The following is a 24460-nucleotide window of genomic DNA, read 5'->3' as shown; positions in this document are numbered from 1 at the left end:
ATGAATACTAATTCCCTTACCCCTTTTATTCCCTGTCTTCTGTTCTCCAGTTCTTATTCACCCACTCGTCGATGCTCCTGGCCACTCTACATTGACACGAAGGGGACTTATGCGAGCCTTCGCAATGGATCGAAGTTGGCGCTGATCACAATCTTCGATGTATTGGAGAAGATCGTCTACGAGTTGGGCAATGACCAATTGAAGGTGATCAAACGTGAGCTGAAAGCGGTCGAGGAGTTCCGCAAAATGGTCACAGAGGATATCTTCAAGAAGGAAACGATGAGCGACTGGACCGTCCGAACATTCCGTCACGACCAGATTCACTATGCGGCAATGGACGTTATCGCACTCCATTACCTCAACATCGAGGCGAAAACATTCGCGATAAGCTGTTGGAGATTGAGGATGGAATGGATTGGCTGAGGGAGCCCGACGTCTGCAGCACCCTGGAGAAGATAAGAAAGAAGCTCGAGTCGGTGATGACATGGGAGAAGTACTGGGAACTCATCATCGAACGCCAAATCCATTGTATGGAGGACATCCGGACAAACAGAAACAGACACAGAGATGCACTGGACAAATATCTCGTGCGGACAAAAAACAATTCTTTCATGTATCTTTCACTCTTTTTATTCATCGTAACCTATTCATACTTTAACATTCAAAAAGTGTTCAAATAAACATTATTGATCCTAATTTTGTCTTTTGGTAGTAAACATTATTGATTTCTAGGAATGAGACTTTCTACCCAACGGACTGTCTCTTTCCCACACATTATGAATCAATCTTGGTAGATCACGCAAATGTGAAGATGGGTATTAGTGCTATTAGTCATTAAGACATCAATAGTGGCGTACTGTATCTCAGAGTGTCATCTGACATGACAAGTTTACGATGTGAGGTGAGAATGAGACGTCCGTTTAGGGTAATCATGAGAAGTCCCTGTTTTTCTTATTATTCGTTTAAAAAATGGATGATTTTTTGACGGGTTTTTGTCAGAATGATTAGTGAGAAGGTGTTTGAGGCACTCACGGCACCTCGCAGAAATGACACTTTCAGTCGGAATTTTCGATTGACATTGCAGACACTTCTGCGAAGAACCGTTAGTGGCGGTAGTAAACTTATATTCTGTGACTTGACGTTGAGACATCTTTCGAGAATAATGGGTAAAGTGACTGTGCGTTGAGACCTTATATACCCAGATTAAGTGGAGGGGCAAAAGAGGTTGGGTCACTTGCCTTCGTCAACCCCCCTCAGCCAGGCTGTAAAAATAGTATGGTTGGTGACCTACTTGTTTGAATACTAACTATGCAATCAAGATTATGAATGGATAAGGTCACTCACACTTCCGCTTTTTTTCTCTTTTTTTATGTAGTAATGAGAAGATGGCTCTGGGAAGAAATGTTTTGTATGAAAAAAATAGGCTGTTATTATTTTTAAGTTTTATTATTCAAATTAAAAATCTACAATAAAAATACAATAAAAAAGGGGGAATTAAATTTTCTCAAAAAGAATTAAGGTCGTAATGTAGCTATCCAAGTCCAGTTCATCTACAATCTCTCTCACTGTCCTATCGCTCACACAGTGCATCTTTCCATCCTCTCGAACACATGCTTGATAGTGGCCACTTGCGCCTTTAGTGGTGGAGGAATAGTCGGCGAATGCGCGGATCCGATACGTGTGACCGAAAATCTGAACATCCGAATCCGTGGTCAGGTCTTGAAAGTGCTTCATTGGAGTGTACACCGTGAAGAAGAGATGGTCGCTGTCACTGCTGTCGATCACTGAATGTTGCCACACTTCTCGCTTATTGCATCCGGGACAAACCACGTTCACAAAATTTTCACGGAAAGCATTGGAAAAGAAGTGGGTGGATGAGAACGATGACAAACAGCAAAGATGCCAATGACGGCCAGTGGTGACCGTATCCAGCGATTGAGCAAAAGAGGTCAGAGTGTCCAATAGTCAAGGGGAAGGATGTGGGTAGATTAGTATTCACAAAGAATCAGAAAGACAGAGGGGGGACCAGCCATACAATAGGCAGTCTGTGAGACAGAATGAGATGGGAGAGTGTCTATGTCTTACGTCAAGTCGGGAACGTATCTGCGTACTCTGCGTATTGCCTTCTGGGAAGAGCGCGCACCTTTTCCTTGCTCCTGGGAAAACTCTAGGCCTATTACCATAAAAGTGGTGCGCGCTCTTCCCAGAAGACAATACGCAGAGTACGCAGATGCGTTTCTACTTGACGTAAGACATAGACGACCTCCCATCTCATTCTGTCTCACAGACTGCCTACTGTATGGCTGGTCCTTCTCTGATTCTTTTTGAATACTAATCCCCATCCCCTCTTTATTCTCTCCCAGTGATCCGGGGCCGTCAAAAGACCAATGTATGCGGTACCAATAGTAAGTTGCTATTTTTGTAGGTTTGGTAGAAAAAACGTTCAATATTTACAGCTGTGAAAAGTGCAAGAAGAAGGTCGGTGAGAGCCACGAGTGTGGGAAGACGTTTTGCACCATCTGCTGCAAACCGTGCCCAAAAAACCATGTCTGTGCGCACCCACTTCCAGCTGCTGCCAACCGGGACACATGTTTGACGAAGCAGGCAAATGTGCGCTACTTTGTTTACGATTTCGAGACGATTGTTCGATCCAAAGAACATTCAATACCAAATCATTCAATACTCGCCACCGAAAGTTGTAATGTTGCCGCGTACAACAACTGCACGCCCACTATTGTGCACACAGCGGATCATGTTTTCTCAATGGATATTGCTGACATGACATATATCGAAACAACAGTCTCTGTAAGTTTATTAGTTCTTCAAAATTTATAAAAATAATCACTTTTTCAGCATTACTCATTGTATGAGAATGGCTCTTCCACCGCGGACAAAACGCTCGACGTCCCAGCATCTGGTCACTTTTTGATTAGAGCACCAGACACTTTGTTTGTTCAAATTGGTTCCCGGAGATTCATATTAGCGCGATCGTAGGAATCCTCGTTGTACTGTTCTTCATTTATCTTGTCATCCAATGTTTAAGCTGCACGTACCGCAAGGTTAAATGTAGTAAGAAAAAGAAAAACGACATCAATGTGACAGTCAAAATGGCTTAAAAATATAATATTTTCTTTTGTATTCAATAAACAAATGAAAAATCCAGTCATAAAACATTTCTCTCGTGTATCACTCTTTTTATCCATCCTAACCTATTCATACTTTAACATTCAAAATGTGTTCAAATAAATATTATTGATCCTCATTTTGTCTTTTGGTTGTAAACATCATAGATCTTAAGGAATGAGAGTGTCTACCCAACGAACTGTCTCATTCCCACACCATGTCGGCCAATCTTGGTAGATGACTCATAATGTGAAGATGGATCTCGGTGCTATTAGTCATTATTTAATAGTGAGGTACTGTATCTCAGAGTGTCATCTGACATTACAAGTTTACGATGGGAGGTGAGAATGAGACCTCTGTTTAGGGTAATCATGAGAAGTCCCTCTTTTCGAAAATTCAAAATGTGTTCAAATAAATATTATTGATCCTCATTTTGTCTTTTGGTTGTAAAAACAGAAACAGACACAGAGATGCACTGGACAAACATCTCGTGCGGACAAACCAATGAAAAATCCTGTCATAAAACAATTCTTTCATGTATCTTTCACTCTTTTTATTCATCGTAACCTATTCATACTTTAACATTAAAAATGTGTTCAAATAAACATTATTGATCCTTATTTTGTCTTTTGGTAGTTTTGGCAATCTTGGTAGATCACGCAAATGTGAAGATGGGTATTAGTGCTATTAGTCATTAAGACATCAATAGTGGCGTACTGTATCTTAGAGTGACATCTGGCAAGAAGTCCTTTTTTTTGAAAAATGTTTGGATAGTTTTTGAAAAAAAAACCCGTTCACAAAGTTTTCGAAATTTCTGCTGAAATTTTCCAAACTTTAGTAATAAAAATAGTGATTTCTCGATGTTTCCTGGTTTTTTTCAAATTTTTCACTTAAAGACTGGTTTATGTCCTAGAATCCGTGAAAATGGTTTGAGTACACCCCCCAAAAACGGCCCGGGCCTTGTCAGCGAAATCAGGGTTCGGCCCGAAGGCCCGGGCAAATTGGCGCAAAAGTCAAAATTTAGAATTTTAAAAGTTTTTTGAAATTTATTGCGAAAAAGTCAAACTTTCGACAATCATATAGAATTAGAAGACATTCTGTAAAATAATCTAAAATGGTCACATTTTCGTTGAAAAATTTAAAAAAATTTCGAAAAAAAATTTGGAATTAGCTGTTTTTTCTTATTATTCGTTTAAAAATGGGTGATTTTTTGACGGGTTTTTGTTAGAATGATTAGTGAGAAAGGGTTTGAGGCACACACGGCACCTCGCAGAAATGTCACTTTTAATCGGAATTTCCCGATTGACATTGCTGACACTTCTGCAAAGTACCGTTAGTGGCGGTAGTAAACTTCTATTCTGTGACTTGACGTTGAGACATCTTTCGAGAATAATGGGTAAAGTGACTGTGCGTTGAGGCCTTATATACCCAAATTACGTGGAGGGGCAGAAGAGGTTGGGTCACTTTCCTCGTACAGGCTGTAAAAAAAGTATGGTTGGTGACCTACTTGTTTGAATACTAACTATGCAATCAAGATTATGAATGGATGAGGTCACTCACACTTCCGCTTTTCTCTTTTTATGTAATAATGAGAAGATGGCTCTGGGAAGAAATGGTTTTGTATGAAAAAAATAGGCTGTTATTATTTTTAAGTTTTATTATTCAAATTAAACAACTACAATAAAAATACAATAAAAAATCGCAGAATCTCGGTGTCGAAGTTGAATGGCTTGTTCACATTTTCCGCATACCATGCATCAAACTTTTCTTTGGCGGCGGGTTTCATTAGATCGGGATCGTAGTACTCCTTATCCGGGAGAGTAGCGCTGTAGTTGTCAGGGTGATTGTAGAGATACGAGAACGTTCCTTTTTCCAGCTCTTCAAAACCGAACGCCTTTGGCATTTGGCCAAGTGGCATGGGCAGGAATTGTAGAGTGTCTTTGAAAATCACCTTCTTATCCTTTCCAAAAGCAGGTGTGGTATGACGCCAGTCATCTCGACGAGTTCCGCGATTATAAAGCTATGGTCATATTTTCCTCCATTGTGGGCGAGGAGAATACAATTCGCGAATCGAGGATCATCTTGAATGAACTTGGCAAACTGATTGACCACAATTCTCGTAGTTGTGCATGACTCAAATCGTTCATTGTTTCGTTGACGTGAAGTTGGATCATGTTATGCACATTGTGTCGACCAGCAAACCGTCTAGATCCGATTTGAACAAAAGAATTCTCTGGGTGCTAATATCTCTTCCGATATCTGGAAAAATGAAAACTAATAAATATAGATCTATTTGTAATCAAAATTAACAAAACATTGACTGAGACCAACCTAATTTCACCGTGGTGACCGTATCCAGCGATTGAAAATGAGCCAAGGGTTTGGAGCAGAAGAGGTCAGAGTGTCCAATAGTCAAGGGGAAGGATGTGGAGTAGTTAGAATTCATAAAGAATCAGGGAGACAGGGGAGGGACCAGCCATACAGTAGGCAGTCTGGGAGACAGAATGAGATGGAAGAGTGTCTATGTCTTACGTCGAGTCGGGAACGCATCTGCGTCCTCTGCGTATTGACTCCTGGGAAGAGCGCGCACCATTTTCTCTGCTCCTGGGAAAACTCTAGGCCTATAACCCTAAAAGTGGTGCGCGCTCTTCCCAGAAGGCAATACGCAGAGTACGCAGATACGTTCCCGACTTGACGTAAGTCATAGACACTCTCCCATCTCATTCTGCCTCCCAGACTGCCTACTGTATGGCTGGTCTCTCTCTGATTCTTTTTGAATACTAACCCCTTTATTCCCTGTCTTCTATTCTCCAGTTCTTATTCACCCACTCGTCGATGCCCCTGGCCACTCTACATTGACACGAAGGGGACTTATGCGAGGTTCACAATGAAGACAAGGACCAATTGAAGGTGATCAAACGTGAGCTGAAAGCCGTCGAGGAGTTCCGCAACGTGGTCACAAAAGATATCTTCAAGACGGAGACGATGAACGACTGTACTGTCCCAACACTCCACCAAAGAACAGATCCAGTACGCGACAATGGATGCCATCGCGCTCCATTACCTCAACATCCTAGAACAATCAATCCTGACACTACTCCAACATTCTTCAGACAGGTAACTCACTAATCCATTAATATATAGCATTTTCAAACTTTCAGATGCAACCAAATTCGTCTCATATCTCTCAATTAGAGAACATTCGTGATAAGCTGTTGGAGATTGAGGATGGAATGGATTGGCTGCGGGAGCCTGACGCCTGCAGCATCTTGGAGAAGATAAGAAAGAAGATCGAGTCGGTGATGACATGGGAGAAGTTCTGGGAACTCATCATCGAACGCCAAATCCATTGTATGGAGGACATCCGGACAAACAGAAACAGACACAGAGATGCACTGGACAAACATCTCGTGCGGACAAACCAATGAAAAATCCTGTCATAAAACAATTCTTTCATGTATCTTTCACTCTTTTTATTCATCGTAACCTATTCATACTTTAACATTAAAAATGTGTTCAAATAAACATTATTGATCCTTATTTTGTCTTTTGGTAGTTTTGGCAATCTTGGTAGATCACGCAAATGAGAAGATGGGTTTTAATGCTATTAGTCATTAAGACATCAATAGTGGCGTACTGTATCTTAGAGTGACATCTGGCAAGACTGGTTTACGATGTAAGGTGAGAATGAGACGTCCGTTAAGGGTAATCATGAGAAGTCCCTTTTTTCGAAAAATGTTTGGATAGTTTTTATATATTCTGTGACTTGACGCTTTCGAGAATAATAAAGTGACTGTGCGTTGAGGCCTTATATACCCAAATTAATTGGAGGGGCAACAGAGGTTGGGCCACTTGTCTTCGTCAACCCCCTCACCCCAGGCTGTAAAAATAGTATGGTTGGTGACCTACTTGTTCGAATACTAACTATGCAATCAAGATTATTATAAGGTCACTCACACTCCCGCTTTTTTTCTCTTTTTTTTTATGTAGTAATGAGAAGATGACTCTGTTGGCTCTGTTCCAAAATCGGAGGTCCATAAAAAAATCGGAGGCCCATGGCAGAATCGGAGGCCCATGGCAGAATCGGAGGCCCGTAAAAAAATCGGAGGCCCATGGCAGAATCGGAGGCCCATGGCAGAATCGGAGGCCCGTAGCAGAATAGGAGGCCCATGGCAGAATCGGAGGCCCATGGTAGATAGAGAATGTCATCGTTTCTAAATGATGAAAAACTACCTTATAAGCAGATGAAGTAGTGCAGAAGTCTGAAAACCATGTTGTAACTACATGATGCGCAAAGCTGATTTTTATTTTTTTCATTCATTGCTAATCATAACAGATCTTTTTAACACATTTATTTAATCAATAACATATATACAATTATTTACATGAAAAGAAATAATACATACATAAGTGAGTATACCTCCATACTTTCATGTGTATCTCAGCTGAAACAAATCCGTTTTGCATAATTTGTTTTTTCAAAGATAGCTGAAGTATCCAGTAAAATTGACATAAGTTTTTTGTTTGATGTGATCAGCTCATTTTTAAGATTATCGATTTTTCCTGATCTTGATTTCAAAATCCGAAAAAAAAACTTTTTATTTTTGAACTGGATCCTATGATTTTTTGAATTGAAAATGTTGAGCAACGTTCATAAAAACAAAATATAATGTTAGAATGCTTATGTGCTTCTTGATCATCGTGCTACAGCTCCAGAAGTCGAAAGTGGTATGCTCGCCTAAATCGTCATAACTCATTGAAAAATGGTTCAAAATGGTTGAAAATTGCAGGAAAATATGCTTATCATGTTTATTAACAATTTTATAATCAAAAATAATGTCTTTGAAAAAAAAATTGATGTTTTTTTCATGCGAAAAATTTTGGTTTCCAACTTTTGCCCAATTTTTCATGTTTTTTGATTATGAAACAGCCATAATTAAATTAATGAAAATCTAAATTTGATGTTTCATAAAAAATTCAACTCAAATTCGCAAATTGTTATTGTTTTATAATCAAAAAAACATGAAAAATCGGGCAAAAGTTGGAAACCAAAATTTTTCGCATAAAAAAAGTTCGAAAATTTTTTTCTCAAAAACATTATTTTTAATTTTAAGATTGTTGATAAACATAATACGCATCTTTCCCCGCAATTTTCAACCATTTTGAACCATTTTTCAATGAGTTATGACGATTTAGCCGAGTGTCGTGGAATTAACTAGCCATTAATTCACGACCTTCAATAACCAGCCTAACAACTCTATGGCGTCTGTTAGATTCACAAATATCTAACCAAAATGGCTATAAGAAATGGTTTTGACAATGAATTCAATACGTGTTACGTGACCTTCCCGAGGAAATGCTCAACAACTATCGTCGACTACTTGCGTGCCCTGACCTCTGATTGTGCCGACCCCAAGATAACGATCGCCCTCGATTTGCTGCATATAAGGAAACGGAATCGTCAGTTCAACCACTCTTTCTTCGACTCTCGTGGCTCTACTCTTGGACTCTTGCTCTCTCGGACAGTCATTCAACTATCGGAAGCTCCACCAATCGGGATCTCTACCGTGGCTCCACCGACCGTCTCCAACAAGGACTCCACCGATGATCTGGCTCACCAAGAACTCAAGGAAACTAAAGTATCCTCACGTCCCATTCACCATATTGAATAAACCTGTCAACCTTTCCTCTCTTGTTATTCTCGCATTCTAAGTCTGACGGGGTTCACCTTCCCTCTAAAGTCAGCACATGAAATGACACCTTTAGGGACGGTGGGCCCGTGTCAAACTTAGTATATGAGAGTAACAGAAAGAGGAGAAAACTAACAACTTTATCATCATGAATACCAGAAAGAGTTCTCTTGCCCTTGAAGTTAGGCTTCTCCAGAGCTGCCGTAGTTGGCGGTGAAGGTGTTGGATTTGACCACGATCCAAGCTTGTGTGCTTCATCCGCCGGCACTCCATGTAGAGATCCACCCAGCCGTTCTCCAAGGTTCCTTTCGGCAGACACGGTAGAACATCGGAGAGTGAATGATCGAGAGACGACGACTTCTGACGGCTTCCTCTTCCTTTTATGCACAGAATGTAGAGTGATCCTTATCGTAAGGTCATCAGGTTGAGTTTAGGAGAGCACGTCCAGAACAATATTGGTTTCAGTATGGTTGCGGTTCACGTTTCACGCAGTTGTTAGTGTTCATTTTATTATTTATTATATTTCGAGTAAATTGTGTAAGTCTGGCAATGGACCAGGCTTAATACTCAAGGTCGTGAATTAAGACCTATTAATTCCACGACACCGAGCATACCACTTTCGACTTCTGGAGCTGTAGCACGATGATCAAGAAGCACAGAAGCATTCTAACATTATATTTTGTTTTCATGAACGTTATTCAACATTTTCAATTCAAAAAATCATAGGATCCAGTTCAAAAATAAAAAGTTTTTTTTTCGGATTTTGAAATCAAGATCAGGAAAAATCGATAATCTTAAAAATCAGCTGATCACATCAAACAAAAAACTTATGTCAATTTTACTGGATACTTCAGCTATCTTTGAAAAAACAAATTATGCAAAACGGATTTGTTTCAGCTGAGATACACATGAAAGTATGGAGGTATACTCACTTATGTATGTATTATTTCTTTTCATGTAAATAATTGTATATATGTTATTGATTAAATAAATGTGTTAAAAAGATCTGTTATGATTAGCAATGAATGAAAAAAATAAAAATCAGCTTTGCGCATCATGTAGTTACAACATGGTTTTCAGACTTCTGCACTACTTCATCTGCTTATAAGGTAGTTTTTCATCATTTAGAAACGATGACATTCTCTATCTACCATGGGCCTCCGATTCTGCCATGGGCCTCCGATTCTGCCATGGTCCTCCGATTCTGCCATGGGCCTCCGATTTTTTTATGGGCCTCCGATTTTGGAACAGAGCCGAAATGTTTTGTATGAAAAAATAGGCTGTTATTATTTTTAAGTTTTATTAGTCAAATTAAAAATCTACAATAAAAATACAATAAGAATTAAATTTTCTCAAAAAGAATTAAGGTCGTAATGTAGCTATCCAAGTTCACTTCATCTACAATCTCTCTCACTGTCCTATCGCTCACACAACCCATGCTTGATAGTGGCCACTTTAGTGGTGGAGGAATAGTCGGCAAAGGCGCGAATCCGATACGTGTGACCGAAAATCTGAACATCCGAATCCGTGGTCTTGAAAGTGCTTCATTGGAGTATACACCGTGAAGAAGAGATGGTCACTGTCACTGCTGTCGATCACTGAATGTTGCCACACTTCTCGCTTATTGCGTCCGGGATAAACCACGTTCACAAAACTTTCACGGAAAGCATTGGAAAAGAAGTGGGTGAATGAGAACGATGACAAACAGCAAAGATACAAATGACGGCCAGTGGTGATCGTATCCAGCGATTGAAAATGAGACATATACAAGGGTTTGGAGCAGAAGAGGTCAGAATGTCCAAAGTTGGCAGCAGAATACATAGGCATAGTCGAGGGGAAGGAGGTAGATTAGAATTCACAAAGAATCAGGGGGACAGAGGGGGGACCAGCCATTCAGTAGGCAGTCTGGGAGGCAGAATGAGATGGGAGAGTGTCTATGTCTTACGTCAAGTGAAAACATATCTGCGTCATCTGCGTATTGTCTTCTGGGAAGAGCGCGCACCATTTTCTCTGCTCCTGGGAATACTCTAGGCCTATGACCCTAAAAGTGGTGCGCGCTCTTCCCAGAAGGCAATACGCAGAGTACGCAGATATGTTTTCACTTGACGTAAGACATAGTCACTCTCCCATCTCATTCTGCCTCCCAGACTGCCTACTGAATGGCTGGTCCCCCCTCTGTCCCCCTGATTCTTTGTGAATTCTAATCTACCTCCTTCCCCTCGACTATGCCTATGTATTCTGCTGCCAACTTTGGACATTCTGACCTCTTCTGCTCCAAACCCTTGTATATGTCTCATTTTCAATCGCTGGACATGACAAGGAGACGATCCGCGCGTTTCACACTAATTGCAGGCCGATCGGATCAAAAATGCTCGGAGGATCGAAGATAGAGTTGGCTAAACGCCCCACTAATTATACTGGTGATCATATGAAGTTATGTGGATTGTGCGGAAAAAGTGGTGGAAAACTTCAGAAGTGCAAAAGTTGTATCCAATCGTTCACCTTCGATGCCATCAAACTACCAGCAGATGCCACGACCGCCTCACCACATGCCGAGATTGTATTGCCGAGATTGTAACAATCGACTACCATTGGAAAGAATTCATCTGCTACTGCGGCGACAAATGCAAAAATCCACCGACTCCCTTGGAATGGTTCCAGCCTCTCTAATTATAACGTAGTAGTAATTTAATGGTTCTCATATTCCGGGTATTTTATTTCTATTTGTGATAACTTTTTTCAAATAAAAAATTTAATAAACAAAATGTGTTTTCACTCCTCTCTCGAAATAACGAATTCAAAATTATAGACTCTTTTCTTGACCATAGAACCTCAAAACAACTAATTATACTTTGAAATGAAAAGTTTGCTTTTGGAAACTGCTCAAAATAGACATGGAACTTTTATACAACGTTTATGACGTTTTATCACGCAGACAGAAATTACAGTGTTCAATTCGAAAATAACAACTTTGAGGATGTCTCGATATTTCTGATTTACGCACAAACTGATCAAAGTAGAACTTCATTTCTGTAGTTGGCCATTTTTCTGTACAAGTCTTTCCAGCAAGTTACAGTCAAGTGAACCGTCATAACCTACACTATTTTGCACTGAAACATGTTAATTCGAAAATAAGTATATTTGCCGGCCTATGAGTTGCTAGAGAGTGCTCTTACAGAAACATGGCCAACTACAAAAATGATGTACTACTTTTGATCTGTAAAGCCCATACGAAAATTGTTTGTGGATCAATCCGAAATACCGAGACATCCTCTCAAAATAGGTCAAGTTCAACTGAAAATAGCTAGAATTGATCAACTTGTGGCCGATACTATAGATAGATTGGCCCACTTTACACCACTCATTACATAGCATTTTTTGTTATTTTTCTTCATTAAAACGCACAAAATTGAGTGTACACATTTCATACAGACTGTTTTTTTCCTTGTCAGTAATCAGAAAACAAATTTTCAGAATAACTTGTAGCTAGCAAGATTTTTGCACACTTTGTCATGTTCTGGATATTGATTGATTGATTTATTTATTTGAAGGACTTTCACCACTTATACAAATAAGAAAGAAAAAAAGAAACAGTTATAATTTAAAAGTTAGAGTGTTTAAGTATTAAAAAGGGTTCCACAAAATTAAAAGAAATATTACATCGAAACACATCGGAATTAGGAAAAATGGGGAATATATGAGGGTGAAATTTATTCCAACAGGAGATAATCCTGTTGGTAAAAAATTGGCAAGTGTTCTTAGTGCTGTTTGATAGTTTAGATTTGATATAATAGGGGTGACGGCGTAAATTATTACTAAAACGAGGAAGACTTATGTGCACGTCGTTATAAATTCTTACTTCTTTACTAACAAGAATCTTATACATAAAAACTAAATCAATAATAATGCGTCTATGTTCAAGAGAAAGAATATCACAATGTTTAATGGATTCAAAATAAGATATGTAAGGAATATTAAATTTACGAAAAACACGAAAAATAAAAGTTTTTTGGACTGACTCGATTAGCCTAACTTGTTCTTTAGATGTGGGGGAGAAAACAGTAGACCCACATTCCAAAAGGGGACGAACATAAATTTTAAAGCATTTGATGAAAATTTCGAAGTCAGCATGACGGAGAAGAATATCTTAGCTTTTTCAAAAGCATCATTGATTGGTTCATTAGTTTTGTTTTTCAAAACGCCGATTTCGCTGTTTTCTTTATTACGGGAGTTTATGAAATTGAAAAACTCTTTCGGATTACCGTTTTCGAGACAACGTTCATGCAAAGCTTTTTCTTCTGGACGCAGGCGCCTCTTCAACAAGTTGGATACTTCTTTATACCTTGTCGAATTACCTTGACTTCTCCAGATTCTCAGTTTTTCCTTTTGTAGTTTGATGACACTTGAAGAATGAGATTTGTAGGACAGTTTGAATGATTTAGTGGGAACAAAACGAGCAATTAAAACATGCACGATCTTAGTGAAGCTACAGTAAACTCGCTGGTCTGATATAAATGATAAAATGGATTCGAGCAATTTCTGACCAGATGAAATTATTCCAAGAAGGCAGAGCAGTGAAGAATGGTTTGTGAACAAAATTATCTAGAGCAGAATTATTTCAACTTTGAAAATCAATGCAAAACAGCTTATTGCTTTTAGTGATTTTCAGTGATACGGAATCGTGAAGCATTCAGGAGAGGGACGTCATCTAAATTGCTGTTTTTATTCATTTTCGATTTATTTTTGCATATCAGAGAAGATAGTATCCTCACATAGTATCTTTTCATTAGTCCGTTTTGGGACTATATGTGCAATTACTGTCATTTGGTATCCGTAGACCGTATACCCATTTCATCGTATATTTATTGGAAACAAACATTTCATCTAATATCTAGAGAGATATGCATCAGTTTGATGATAATTTATCCAATTTGTCAATAAGTATACATGACAAATTGGATAAATTATCATCAAACTGATGCATATCTCAATAAGTATACATGACAAATTGGATAAATTATCATCAAACTGATGCATATCTCTCTAGATATTAGATGAAATGTTTGTTTCCAATAAATATACGATGAAATGGGTATACGGTCTACGGATACCAAATGACAGTAATTGCACATATAGTCCCAAAACGGACTAATGAAAAGATACTATGTGAGGATACTATCTTCTCTGATATGCAAAAATAAATCGAAAATGAATAAAAACAGCAATTTAGATGACGTCCCTCTCCTGAATGCTTCACGATTCCGTATCACTGAAAATCACTAAAAGCAATAAGCTGTTTTGCATTGATTTTCAAAGTTGAAATAATTCTGCTCTAGATAATTTTGTTCACAAACCATTCTTCACTGCTCTGTCTTCTTGGAATAATTTCATCTGGTCAGAAATTGCTCGAATCCATTTTATCATTTATATCAGACCAGCGAGTTTAGGTCACCAACCATACTGTTTTTACAGCCTGTACGCAGGAAAGTGACCCATCCTCTTTTGCCCCTCCCCTTAATTTGGGTATATAAGGCCTCAGCGCACAGTCACTTTACCCATTATTCTCGAAAGATGTCTCAACGTCAAGTCACAGAATATAAGCTTACTACCGCCACTAACGGTATTTCGCAAAAGGGTCAAGTTCACCAGGACCACTCGGCCAAAAGTGCATTTTTTAGAAATTGGTGTACTGTTTAGGTGTCCCAGAGTTTCGTAAGGCCCTATTGCAGTTCTTAGAGAAAAAGAAATATTCCTAGTCAATTTGATATTTGAAGTTTCATTCAGTAAATTTTGGTACATCGTTTAATCTTGAATAAGACCAGAGCTCGTATACTTTATTCTATAAACCGAGATGTGATTTCTATTCATTTTTATTTTAATTCGTAAAATAATTATATCATTCCTCTCTAGCACCACTTGACACCATTCTCATTCTTCGGAACTCCACTGTTTGCTCTATCCACTTCCAAGAAGACATTGTTCATCTGATTGAACATGTACATATCCAGATTATGGTTACGGCTGGTGAAGAAGATGGATCCCACGTGCATCCATCCAATTTGGCGAGCATTTTGAAATGAGCAGTAACGTTTTTCAATCAATTTTCCAAATGCATCTTTGTACGTGTACTCCTCATGGTATTCCATCATTCTCGAAGTGTATTCCAGTCCCACAAAAGCCATCGCACTGCCAACTCCTTTTGTGTTGTGAACCAGGATGGGTTTCTGGAATATAATCAATATATTTTCAGACTGAAACAAGATACTCACTTTTGACTTGATGATCGTCTGCATAACCTGATAACACATCTCATATCCAAATGGAGGAATATCCTCATCATTCCAAGTAGACATATGGAAGTGTTTGATTGTCCGAGAGACCTTCTTCTTTCTTTTGTCCGTAATCTTCAGAGTCCGCAGTGTCACATCAATTTGGGCTGTTCCCTGGCACATAAATGGTGCCTCGTCCAGTGTCTCCACAGTAAACGGTCCAATCTTGACTGATCCACCTGGACCTTGACTGAAATATGCGGCACAGAGGTTGGGGTCTTTCGGATCATCTTCTGATTGAGCTTGTCCAATCATCACCGCGTATTCCACCTCGTCCTTGACGATCAATGAGAGGAAATCGATGCGTGTGTCGTCGTGGTCATCGGAAGCATTCATGGGTCCCTGGAAACTTGTATAATTAGTTATATCTTCTCATTCGCTGAGTATCGACTCAAGCTGCGACGCATGCATACCTGTGTAACTGTGAAAATGTTTCCAATCCGAGTCATAAAAGTATTCGCATGAATTCTGATGGATTGAAGTGCCGTCCACGGATTCAATGGAAGTTTGACATCCCTGAAAACGTTCCAATTATAATTAACTATAATTATAACCCATAAAACTAACCAATTCTTTCGAATAGCCAATTGAACATACGGAAATGCTCTATTCTCATTTCTTGTCTCATTCACCACCATCTTCATCAACTCCATCCATAACTCGTATTTCTGCTGAATCGCACCCATTGACGCATTCACAACCATAATGACGAGAAGGTCTTCTGTCAATGGATTCACTGTTTTATCATCTGCATCCATATCGACAACTGAGCACAGGGTCCTATTTTTCCGTTGTTTGAAGCAGAGCAGTTTGTAGTACCACAAAATGAATAGAACGATTCCAGTGATTAGAATGAAAATGAGGAGTAGGAGGCACATGTAGTAGATGCTGAAAAAGAAACAAATTATTTGGGTAAAACTGTAAAATGCTCACGTCCAATCCTCCGTCACTTCCTCTGAACCAATCGGCAAATCTTCAGAGAAGAATTCATTCAAAAACTTGTCAAACTTTCCGAATGCTTCCGGAACTTTTTCATAGTTATACTTAGAGAACTTCAAATCCATAGAAGCCATCCGATTCAATTTTGATTTCAAAATAATCAACTCATTCCGCAATGTCCCATTCTCAACCAGTGGTATCACGTAATCCAGTACTTCTAATAACGAATCATCTATCCACATATCAGGCATCTTCTCGAAACCAGTGAAGAATGATCCATACTCCGAAATATTTCTTAATGTCGATATATCTTTTTTCTGGATCCAATTTTCAAAAAACTCGAGACCCATCTCAATCCGAGCGATGACATCGTAAACTTTTCTCCATTTCTTATGCAATTTCCGGTATATACTCCACACTCGAATTTTCACAATCTCATTGCGTACACTTAGCTTATTCCTCAGCAATCGCTCCAACATTTTCAGCTCCACCAATTTCTTCACTTCCAAAACATTTTTGAATCCAGTCACTGCTCTATCAATCGTAGTTGCCAGTGACCAATCTATTTTGTTCAGTTCATGAACTTTCTTTTTCTCCGACTTCTTCATCATCTTATTCCCAATTGATTTATAAGCTTTGAATAGTTTTACAGGATTCTTGAGACTATCGAAGTAGGTCTTCAAGAGAATAAACTGCTCCGATCCAACATAAGCGGCTAATTTTCGGATCAATCGACTCGCTAGGAACACATCTCTTGACCGACTTCCTATCTTTTCCAAACAGTTGTGAACCATGTATTCGTTTGAAAAGCCTTCATTTTCAAGTTCACCTCGTATCGAGTCTTTAAACCTCAAAACTTTTTGAATGTCATAATAAAAGCTTTTGGCAGTGAAGTATATAGGGATTTTCTTAAAGTTATCCAACGACTTTTGCAGTTCGTTCAGTATTGATTTCAATTGAACGTGAACCTTTGAAATTTCAGTGTAAGATACCAGAATGTCATTTGGATCTTTTAATGTTATTAAACTTGTTATATTGGTCAGCTCAGTTGTAAGTTTTTGATAATCGATCCAAAACATCGATAGTATATAGAGGTTGTCGCACATGTCAGCTTCATGAACCAGAGCATTAGGCAGGTCGCCGTCTAAAAAATATTCACTTGTATTCAAACAATGCCGATAATCATTGAATATGCTATCTTGGTTTCCAACTTTCGATGAAATTTCATTCAAATCTCTCACAATTGAATAGATATTTGAAACAACATCACGAGTCTTCTGGTTCGTCGAGAAGCTTATATTTGCCAGTTTTGATGTTTTTTGTGCCGTGAAAATCGGACTCAATCCATCCATCAACTTCTCTATATTCGTTTGATTTTTCAATAATCCATTCAACGAATGATCATCGATTTCAGATGACAATTGACTGATTGCTCCAAATCCTTTGAGATCTGCTGATGGAGCATTTGGATACTTGATCATATTTGTCTCGATAAAATCAAAAACACTTCCAAGCGATTTCACGAATTCTTTCATATCATCTAGTATACCGAAGTTCCGTTTTAAAACCCTCTGAACTGAAGAAGGTATTTTCACACGCCGAAAATCCCTACAAGTTTCGGCGAGACCAATCAATATCATTGGTTTTTCTAACTCTGGATTCCGTTCGTATTCATCTTTAAAATATTGATAGTCGGACAGAGATGCAATATGTTCTTTCAATTGAATAACATCATTCTTCGCATCCTCCATTTCATTTGAAAGATTTTGAAAGCCTCTGACAACTTCGATCACTTCATTCTCAAAAACTAACTCATCCAATGAATACGTCTGTACTGTTTGAAGAGTAGTGGATATTGATCTCAGTTTTCCGAGTGCATTGTCGATCACGCTGTCATTGAATTTATACAGGAAACCTTCTACTTTTTTATAAAATTCAGCTCGAAAAGAAAACGGAAAAGAATACGGCGAGTTGCTACGAATAGGTTTCGCTCCAACCCGAATGCCTTCGCAAACGCTGATATAACGTTCACCGTCCTTCACATAATTATTCATATCGATTGATTGGATAGTAGTCTTCAGAACATCCATAAACTTATTCAGACCACTTATTTTTAGTTTCCGAAGATCGGACGCATTGGAGGGACCCAAGTTGAGAAGCTCACCGATTGTATTGTCGATTCCAGAATGATTCATGATGTCTGATTGCAATTTGATTGTATTGGCAAGACGAGCGATGGAGGAGATTTTGGTGAGGAAGATAAGGAAGTTGGATTCGGTGGTTAAGTCTGAAAATTAGGGATTTTAAGGAGGACAGCATTTATTTCAAAATAGGATCGAACAGCCGCTGCTGAAAACCCTCGCAACTATCTCGCGTGTTAAATAGTTCAATTTGCTTCTCATATTATGAAGCTTCGTATCGTCACCAACACAAGCCACGTCGATACGCAACAAATTGTGTCTGATTGCCCTCAATCACTCTCATAAGTCTTACATACCTGATTCATCATCATTCAGATCGTTATACTTGAAACCACGATCAGGCGGATTAGTACGTGGAGGAGAAGTGGAAATTGCATTTGTCGTAGTGTGAGGATAAGGCTTTGGCTTGATAGTAGTTGTTGGCGCTGAAATTATAGGATACATTTTGGTGCTACCCGTACATATTGGTCCAGTGCTCCTAGTCCTGTTCTAAAGCTTACGATATGATATTCCACGAGAAGCTAAGGATATTATCAATACGAATATGGAAATCGTATTGAACCGCATTTTTGGTGATTGCAACAATTGGGAATAAATGGGATGGAAATGAATTTGGACATTTTTTCAAATTTTTTTCAGGTTTTTGGGTTTTGGGAGCATCTCAGAAAAAATTGATTGTAAAAACGTCATAAATTTTTGATTTTAATCACAGTTTCTAGATTTTTTTCCGTAAATTTACCGTGACCCTGGTCTTTTTTTAAATCGCGCCGATGTCACCCCAGTTTGAGCCACGCGTCGTTTTAATACTTTTCTAAATACCCGTTGTTATAGTAAAACGCGCCAACGTTACCCCCGATTATCAATGTTTGGCAATTTTAAGAAAAATTAGACTAGTTTTAGCACATCTGGATCACCTAGTGACACATAATACCCCTAGAAAACGCGTCAACATCACGCCAGTCGATACAACTCGCTTTCCACCACTTACGATATGATATTCCACGAGAGGCTAAGGATGTTATCAATACAAATATGGGAATCGTATTGAACCGCATTTTTGGTGATCGCGATTGTTGGAAATAAATCAAACGGAAATGAATTTGGACACTTTTTCTAGTAATTCAAGTTTTTGGGTTTTCGGGGCAGTTCAGGAAAAAAAAGATTGGTTTATCAAAAACTATTTTCTCATTTTTCTCGTAAAATTGACGTGAACTCGCCGGTCTTTCTAATTTCAGTTTTCGAGACGTCAAAATTCGCGTCAACGTCACGCCAGCCGATAGCATGTTTGGTATCTTTAAAATCAGCCAGATGGAATCTATTGATTATTACTTTCAAATTCTAACATTTTCCCAAAAATCTGCCAAAAATCCACTTGGAAATCAGCCCAAACCATCTTAAAACGCCTGAAAAAACATTACTCCAAAGAAACACGTCAACGTCACCCCAGCCATATCATGTTTAGTATCAATAGAACCACCATAACGAGATCCACCGATTGGTGATTTAAAAAAAAATCCAAATTTCTGCATACAGATTCTGAAAATCAAAAAAAAAAAAAAATTCATAGAAAATTCAACGAATCTATTCCCAAAGAAACTTGTACTGTAATTTGCGGAAATAAAAATAATACGTATAAACTTGAAGGAAAATTGATATACGTATCCCACACATCATTAATAGAATACTTAAACCAAGTACTCCATTCAGAAAAGAGTTTTTCAGAAATACATCTTTGGCATATTCCCGGTCCTTGGAGCATAATTAACACGATCACAAAAGGATCCATCACCATCATCCTTACCGTCCTCGGAATGCTCATCATGTCTCTCATGATCTATCTATGCTGCGTTCCCGCAGTCATAAGATGTTTCAGTGGACACCATAGCCGTAATAGGCGTTTAAACCAGACCAGATGGAAATCCTTTTATGATCTTAACTCAACGCTTTAAAAAACCTTTTTTACAAACTTCACATTTTAAAATAATTACCATTCCGTTCAATTACCTCGTTGTTCCCAATACCACAAAGTTATCCTAAAACTAAATGCATTTCAGCAAAGCACAATTAACCAATCCACCCATCGCAATGTCGAAGCGCCCAGGACAATCTCTTGCCTCAGAAATCAACGAGGACGCAAAGCGCATGGCAATCTCATTTCAACTACGTGCCATCACCGACCAAGCAAACCGTGCTCTCCATCGTCCAGTCCGCGTCCCAGCTCCGTGCAAGTTCTGCAAACAAGCTGACCATGAGACCCAACATTGCGGAAGGGTCGACCAAGCCGAGAAACTACTACTGGCGGCCTCCAAACAAATCTGTGTCATTTGCACCCATCACGCAAATCATCACGCGGCCAGATGTCGGGGACTCCGTCAAGCACACAATTTGTGCCAACAAAAGGACTGCTTCCAGAGGTACTATCATTTAAGTTTGACCATACAACTTCAAATCCTGATATATTACAGACCCATTCATCACAAAACTCTTTGTGAATCATACGAAGTCAACACAGACAACAACACCTCATCGGACAAAATCCCAACTGTTTCTCCATGATATTAGCATATACTACACCAATGCCTACGAAGCCACACTCAATTGAATAATAAAATATGATCACGAACTTTCACTTCACAAAAGTAGTCTTATAGAACCTTCTATATTCATTAAATATGCATCCTGTTAAAATTAAAAAAGTTGTTTCCTTTTTTTTTGTCACAAAATTCTTCTAAATAAAAATATTTACTTTTCAACTAAAATTCCTTTCAACAAACAAAACCAACATTGAAATCCAACTACTGACGCTCCACCTTACGAAAATGCAGGCGAGGCGCCAACTCCTCTACCAAAACCACCTCCAGTGGAAATAACTCATGAGGAGAAGATGTCACATAAGCAAAGCAAGTGGCCGCGTCTGGAACCTCCACCCCGTAACGCACAAAGAAATAATCTTGAACGTTAGTCCAAGAATTCCTTTCCATCTCGTAGAACCAAAGTGATCTTGGACTGAAAAATAAACAAATAGGACATACAACATAAAATATATACAAACCCACCTTACAGGCAAAATCTGGAGTATACCATAACGCCGTCCCCGTCGGTGGGAAAACACCATTTCCAAATCACCGAGGGTTTACGATTTTAAGCAGATCTTCTGTTAAAAACGTCAAACTTTATTCATTTTTTATGTAAACCAGTATTTTTTGTATAAATAACCTATTTTTAAGTACAAAAACTGTTCAATGACTTACCTTATTCCAAACAATCTAATAAAAGAATAATATAAAATATAAGAATTCGATAAAAATCAGTAATAAGGGGACCAAGCCATTCCGATAGGCAGTCGAAGTAATAGGGGATAAGAAATAACTAGAATTTTATAAAAATAAAAATATTGCAATAGGCTATTCCAATAAATGGGGTAAACTAAACTTAGAAGAAGGAAAACAGGTTGACCCAATTTTTTTTGAGAGATACGATACGCAGACACAACGATTGTGACACAAATAACCTTGATACTGCTGTTTAGTGGTCAGTTGTCTGAGAAAATGTGTATCTTTGTATCTTCATTTAACAATCCCAATCTTATTGAGTCATAGCATACATGTAAAGGCCCGGATAATTGCCCCCAAAATTCAAAATTTTCGAATTTTTGAACGTTTTAGTCAAATTCTCGACTATTATTCAGTATTTAAAGAAATTCTGAAAAGCCATGAAAAATGTTCACATTTTCGATTAAAAAATCAGTAGAAGTAAAAAAAGGTATTTTTGAAGCCTGTCAATTTGTTATTCGAAGCTTCATTTTTGTCATTTTTGGTACACAGTTTTAATCAAAAATAAGACCAGTGCTTGTATATTTTATTCTACAAACCGAGATGTAATTTCTATTTATTTTCATGACATAATAAATATAATAACAATTATAACACAAAGGTGAGCAACTCAATTTTTGAATCCTCCTGTCTGCCAGCAAAGTGTTGGTTGAATTCTTTCTAATTATACATTGGTGGGAAATCCCTGATCCACTTGCACCAGATTGATCATCCTGGAAGAAAAACATACAGTACCGCTTAAAAGGTTATCAACTTTGGCTGTTTTCAGTGGAAAATGACCAACTTTGAGAGTGTGCCGTAGTAATTTTGAATGCCACACCAAGAAAACTTTTAATGGATCATACAGATCAAGGGTAGATCTTCATTTTTGTGGTTGGCAACTTTTTTGTACGGACAATCCCTAACAAGTTACATAACGGCAAAGTAATTTCTCCTTCAAATCGACAAGTTTCAGTGCAATTTTTGAGCTGTTGTCTTAAACTGACCACGACTCTCTAGGGAGCGTCCGTACAAAAAAGTTGTCAACTACAAAAATGGAACTCTACGTTCAATCTATATGATTCATTAAAATTTTTTATAGTGTGTCATTCAGAATTATTACGGTGCACTCTCAAAGTTAGTCATTTTCCACTGAAAACAGCCAAAGTTGATACCTTTTTGTCCGGTACTGTAAGTACTCAGGACTCAACTTTGTTGTTGCCTATTACTTGTTTCTATATTGGATAATTTACCTAAATCTTTTCCCATTGAGTTGGAGAATGTGACCTTGTTTTTGTTCGTGATTCCATTGCAGAGTTTGAGCAACATGGCATCATATCAGAACCTGCAAAAAATAAGAATGTGCTGATTTTCATTATTGAGATGTTAGTTAATATAGTTTTTTGCAACCGGGTAACTAACCATTTTCTTATAGTACTTTTTAGACAGCAATGAGATAAACACGAGGAAGATGTTTCATATGTTTTGATTTAACTGAAAAAATAAACTTGCACACCTTTAGAATAACGATTATTTCTCACTAAAACACAAAAACTCACGAAACAGCGTTTCGAGGTACATCCAATTTCTGCTTGGCACCGTTTTTGTTCCTCATCTCTCTTTTCAAAACTTCTTTGAAGAGTAGATCCGTTACACGTGATAAAGTTTCAGTGAACTGAAAATGTTAGTTTAAATAATAACAGCATAATAAAATACTTACTTCACTCTGTCTCATATACTTTATATATGGGAAACATAAGTACAGGTCAAATATGGCGAGAAGGTGCAGCGCCTGAAAGTTCATAATCATAATTTTTCACAGTATTTTTTGATAATTGCTTACCGAAAAAAAACCCGTTTCTGCTGACATTATTGTTAATGACAATGGCTGCCAATATTTTTCATTGCTGAGAAAATTTTTTGACAAGCTGAAACACAACAATACAATTTCAACTTTTTTTTCAATTTTCTAATTTTGAATCACGCATTCAGAACTAAAAGATACTGTCTGTGTAACAGTGATTTAGTGAAATTTTTTGTAAAATCGCGGAATTTTTCCCAAATCTTCCCCTACAGTACTTGCGACACTTGCAGTTTTTAGTTGAAAATTGTCATCTTTGTGACTGTGACACGGCCTCCCTGATAGTCTTAGAGTATTGATTGTTTATGGAGTGTATAGATCACAAACAGAGCTTCATTTTTGAAGTTGACAACTTTTTTGTACGAGCACATCCTGAGAAGTTACAGGCAGTCAATGCCAACTGCTCGAAAATTTCCCCTTTTAGCACTGAAAAATGACGAAAATTGTGAAAAATTTCTTTGACGATTGATAACTTCTTAGGATGTGCCCGTACAAAAAAGTTGTCAACTACAAAAATGAAGATATATTAGTGATCTATACACTCCATAAACAATCGATATTGTAAAACTATCAGGGAGGCCGTCTCACACTCACAAATTTGACCATTTTCTACTAAAAACTGCAAGTGCCACATTCTTTATGGCCAGTACTGTAGTTTATGTACTCAAGATTCAAACTACCGTAAGTAATTCAAGGGTTTAAAGCAGGTTTCCAGTTGAAGATGATCATTTTTCAATGTTAAAAAGAATTTTTGTTCAAATGACTACTTTTTAGAAAAGTTTTCTTTAATTTCAAAAAAAGTTCAGTGACTCACCTATTTCCAAACAATCTAAGTGAAGAATAATATGAAATATAAGAATTCAATAAAAATCAGCAATAGAGGGACCAAGCCATTCCGATAGGCAGTCGAAGCGATGGAGGATTATAAATAATTAGAATTTTATAAAAATAAGAAAACAATATTATCGATCGGCTATTCCATTAAACAATCAAAATTTTAAACTTA

The 24460-nt window shown here is 38.0% G+C and overlaps 9 protein-coding genes across 9 annotated transcripts; 5 read left to right on the top strand and 4 right to left on the bottom strand.

Annotated features, from left to right (window-relative positions):
• On the top strand, positions 1–423 carry GCK72_015514 (uncharacterized protein; the record flags this gene model as incomplete). Its single annotated transcript, XM_053730930.1, has 1 exon — positions 1–423. One exon carries the CDS (start codon positions 1–3, stop codon positions 421–423), a length of 423 nt encoding a protein of 140 aa, XP_053585702.1.
• Positions 424–1494: 1071 nt separating this feature from the next.
• GCK72_015513 (uncharacterized protein) lies at positions 1495–1734 on the bottom strand (the record flags this gene model as incomplete). Its single annotated transcript, XM_053730929.1, has 1 exon — positions 1495–1734. The coding sequence occupies one exon, from the start codon at positions 1732–1734 to the stop codon at positions 1495–1497; it is 240 nt and encodes a 79-aa protein (XP_053585701.1).
• Positions 1735–2391: 657 nt separating this feature from the next.
• Positions 2392–2994, top strand: GCK72_015512 (uncharacterized protein; the record flags this gene model as incomplete). Its single annotated transcript, XM_053730928.1, has 3 exons — positions 2392–2405; positions 2457–2805; positions 2854–2994. The coding sequence occupies 3 exons, from the start codon at positions 2392–2394 to the stop codon at positions 2992–2994; spliced, it is 504 nt and encodes a 167-aa protein (XP_053585700.1).
• A 1804-nt stretch (positions 2995–4798) lies between these two features.
• On the bottom strand, positions 4799–6432 carry GCK72_015511 (uncharacterized protein; the record flags this gene model as incomplete). Its single annotated transcript, XM_053730927.1, has 2 exons — positions 4799–5143; positions 6250–6432. 2 exons carry the CDS (start codon positions 6430–6432, stop codon positions 4799–4801), a joined length of 528 nt encoding a protein of 175 aa, XP_053585699.1.
• GCK72_015510 (uncharacterized protein) lies at positions 6109–6551 on the top strand (the record flags this gene model as incomplete). Its single annotated transcript, XM_053730926.1, has 2 exons — positions 6109–6240; positions 6285–6551. 2 exons carry the CDS (start codon positions 6109–6111, stop codon positions 6549–6551), a joined length of 399 nt encoding a protein of 132 aa, XP_053585698.1.
• A 1866-nt stretch (positions 6552–8417) lies between these two features.
• GCK72_015509 (uncharacterized protein) lies at positions 8418–8795 on the top strand (the record flags this gene model as incomplete). The annotated part of the gene is made up of 1 exon (XM_053730925.1): positions 8418–8795. The coding sequence occupies one exon, from the start codon at positions 8418–8420 to the stop codon at positions 8793–8795; it is 378 nt and encodes a 125-aa protein (XP_053585697.1).
• A 2386-nt stretch (positions 8796–11181) lies between these two features.
• On the top strand, positions 11182–11391 carry GCK72_015508 (uncharacterized protein; the record flags this gene model as incomplete). The annotated part of the gene is made up of 1 exon (XM_053730924.1): positions 11182–11391. One exon carries the CDS (start codon positions 11182–11184, stop codon positions 11389–11391), a length of 210 nt encoding a protein of 69 aa, XP_053585696.1.
• Positions 11392–14719: 3328 nt separating this feature from the next.
• On the bottom strand, positions 14720–18726 carry GCK72_015507 (uncharacterized protein; the record flags this gene model as incomplete). The annotated part of the gene is made up of 6 exons (XM_053730923.1): positions 14720–15037; positions 15083–15484; positions 15556–15658; positions 15710–16030; positions 16076–18368; positions 18579–18726. The coding sequence occupies 6 exons, from the start codon at positions 18724–18726 to the stop codon at positions 14720–14722; spliced, it is 3585 nt and encodes a 1194-aa protein (XP_053585695.1).
• A 2351-nt stretch (positions 18727–21077) lies between these two features.
• On the bottom strand, positions 21078–23463 carry GCK72_015506 (uncharacterized protein; the record flags this gene model as incomplete). The annotated part of the gene is made up of 4 exons (XM_053730922.1): positions 21078–21288; positions 23153–23268; positions 23314–23385; positions 23437–23463. The coding sequence occupies 4 exons, from the start codon at positions 23461–23463 to the stop codon at positions 21078–21080; spliced, it is 426 nt and encodes a 141-aa protein (XP_053585694.1).
• Between the last annotated feature and the right edge of the window lie 997 nt (positions 23464–24460).

Source organism: Caenorhabditis remanei, chromosome IV, assembly GCF_010183535.1.
Source record: "Caenorhabditis remanei strain PX506 chromosome IV, whole genome shotgun sequence".
NCBI lineage: Eukaryota > Metazoa > Nematoda > Chromadorea > Rhabditida > Rhabditidae > Caenorhabditis > Caenorhabditis remanei.
This window is presented reverse-complemented; position numbering and strand designations above follow the sequence as displayed.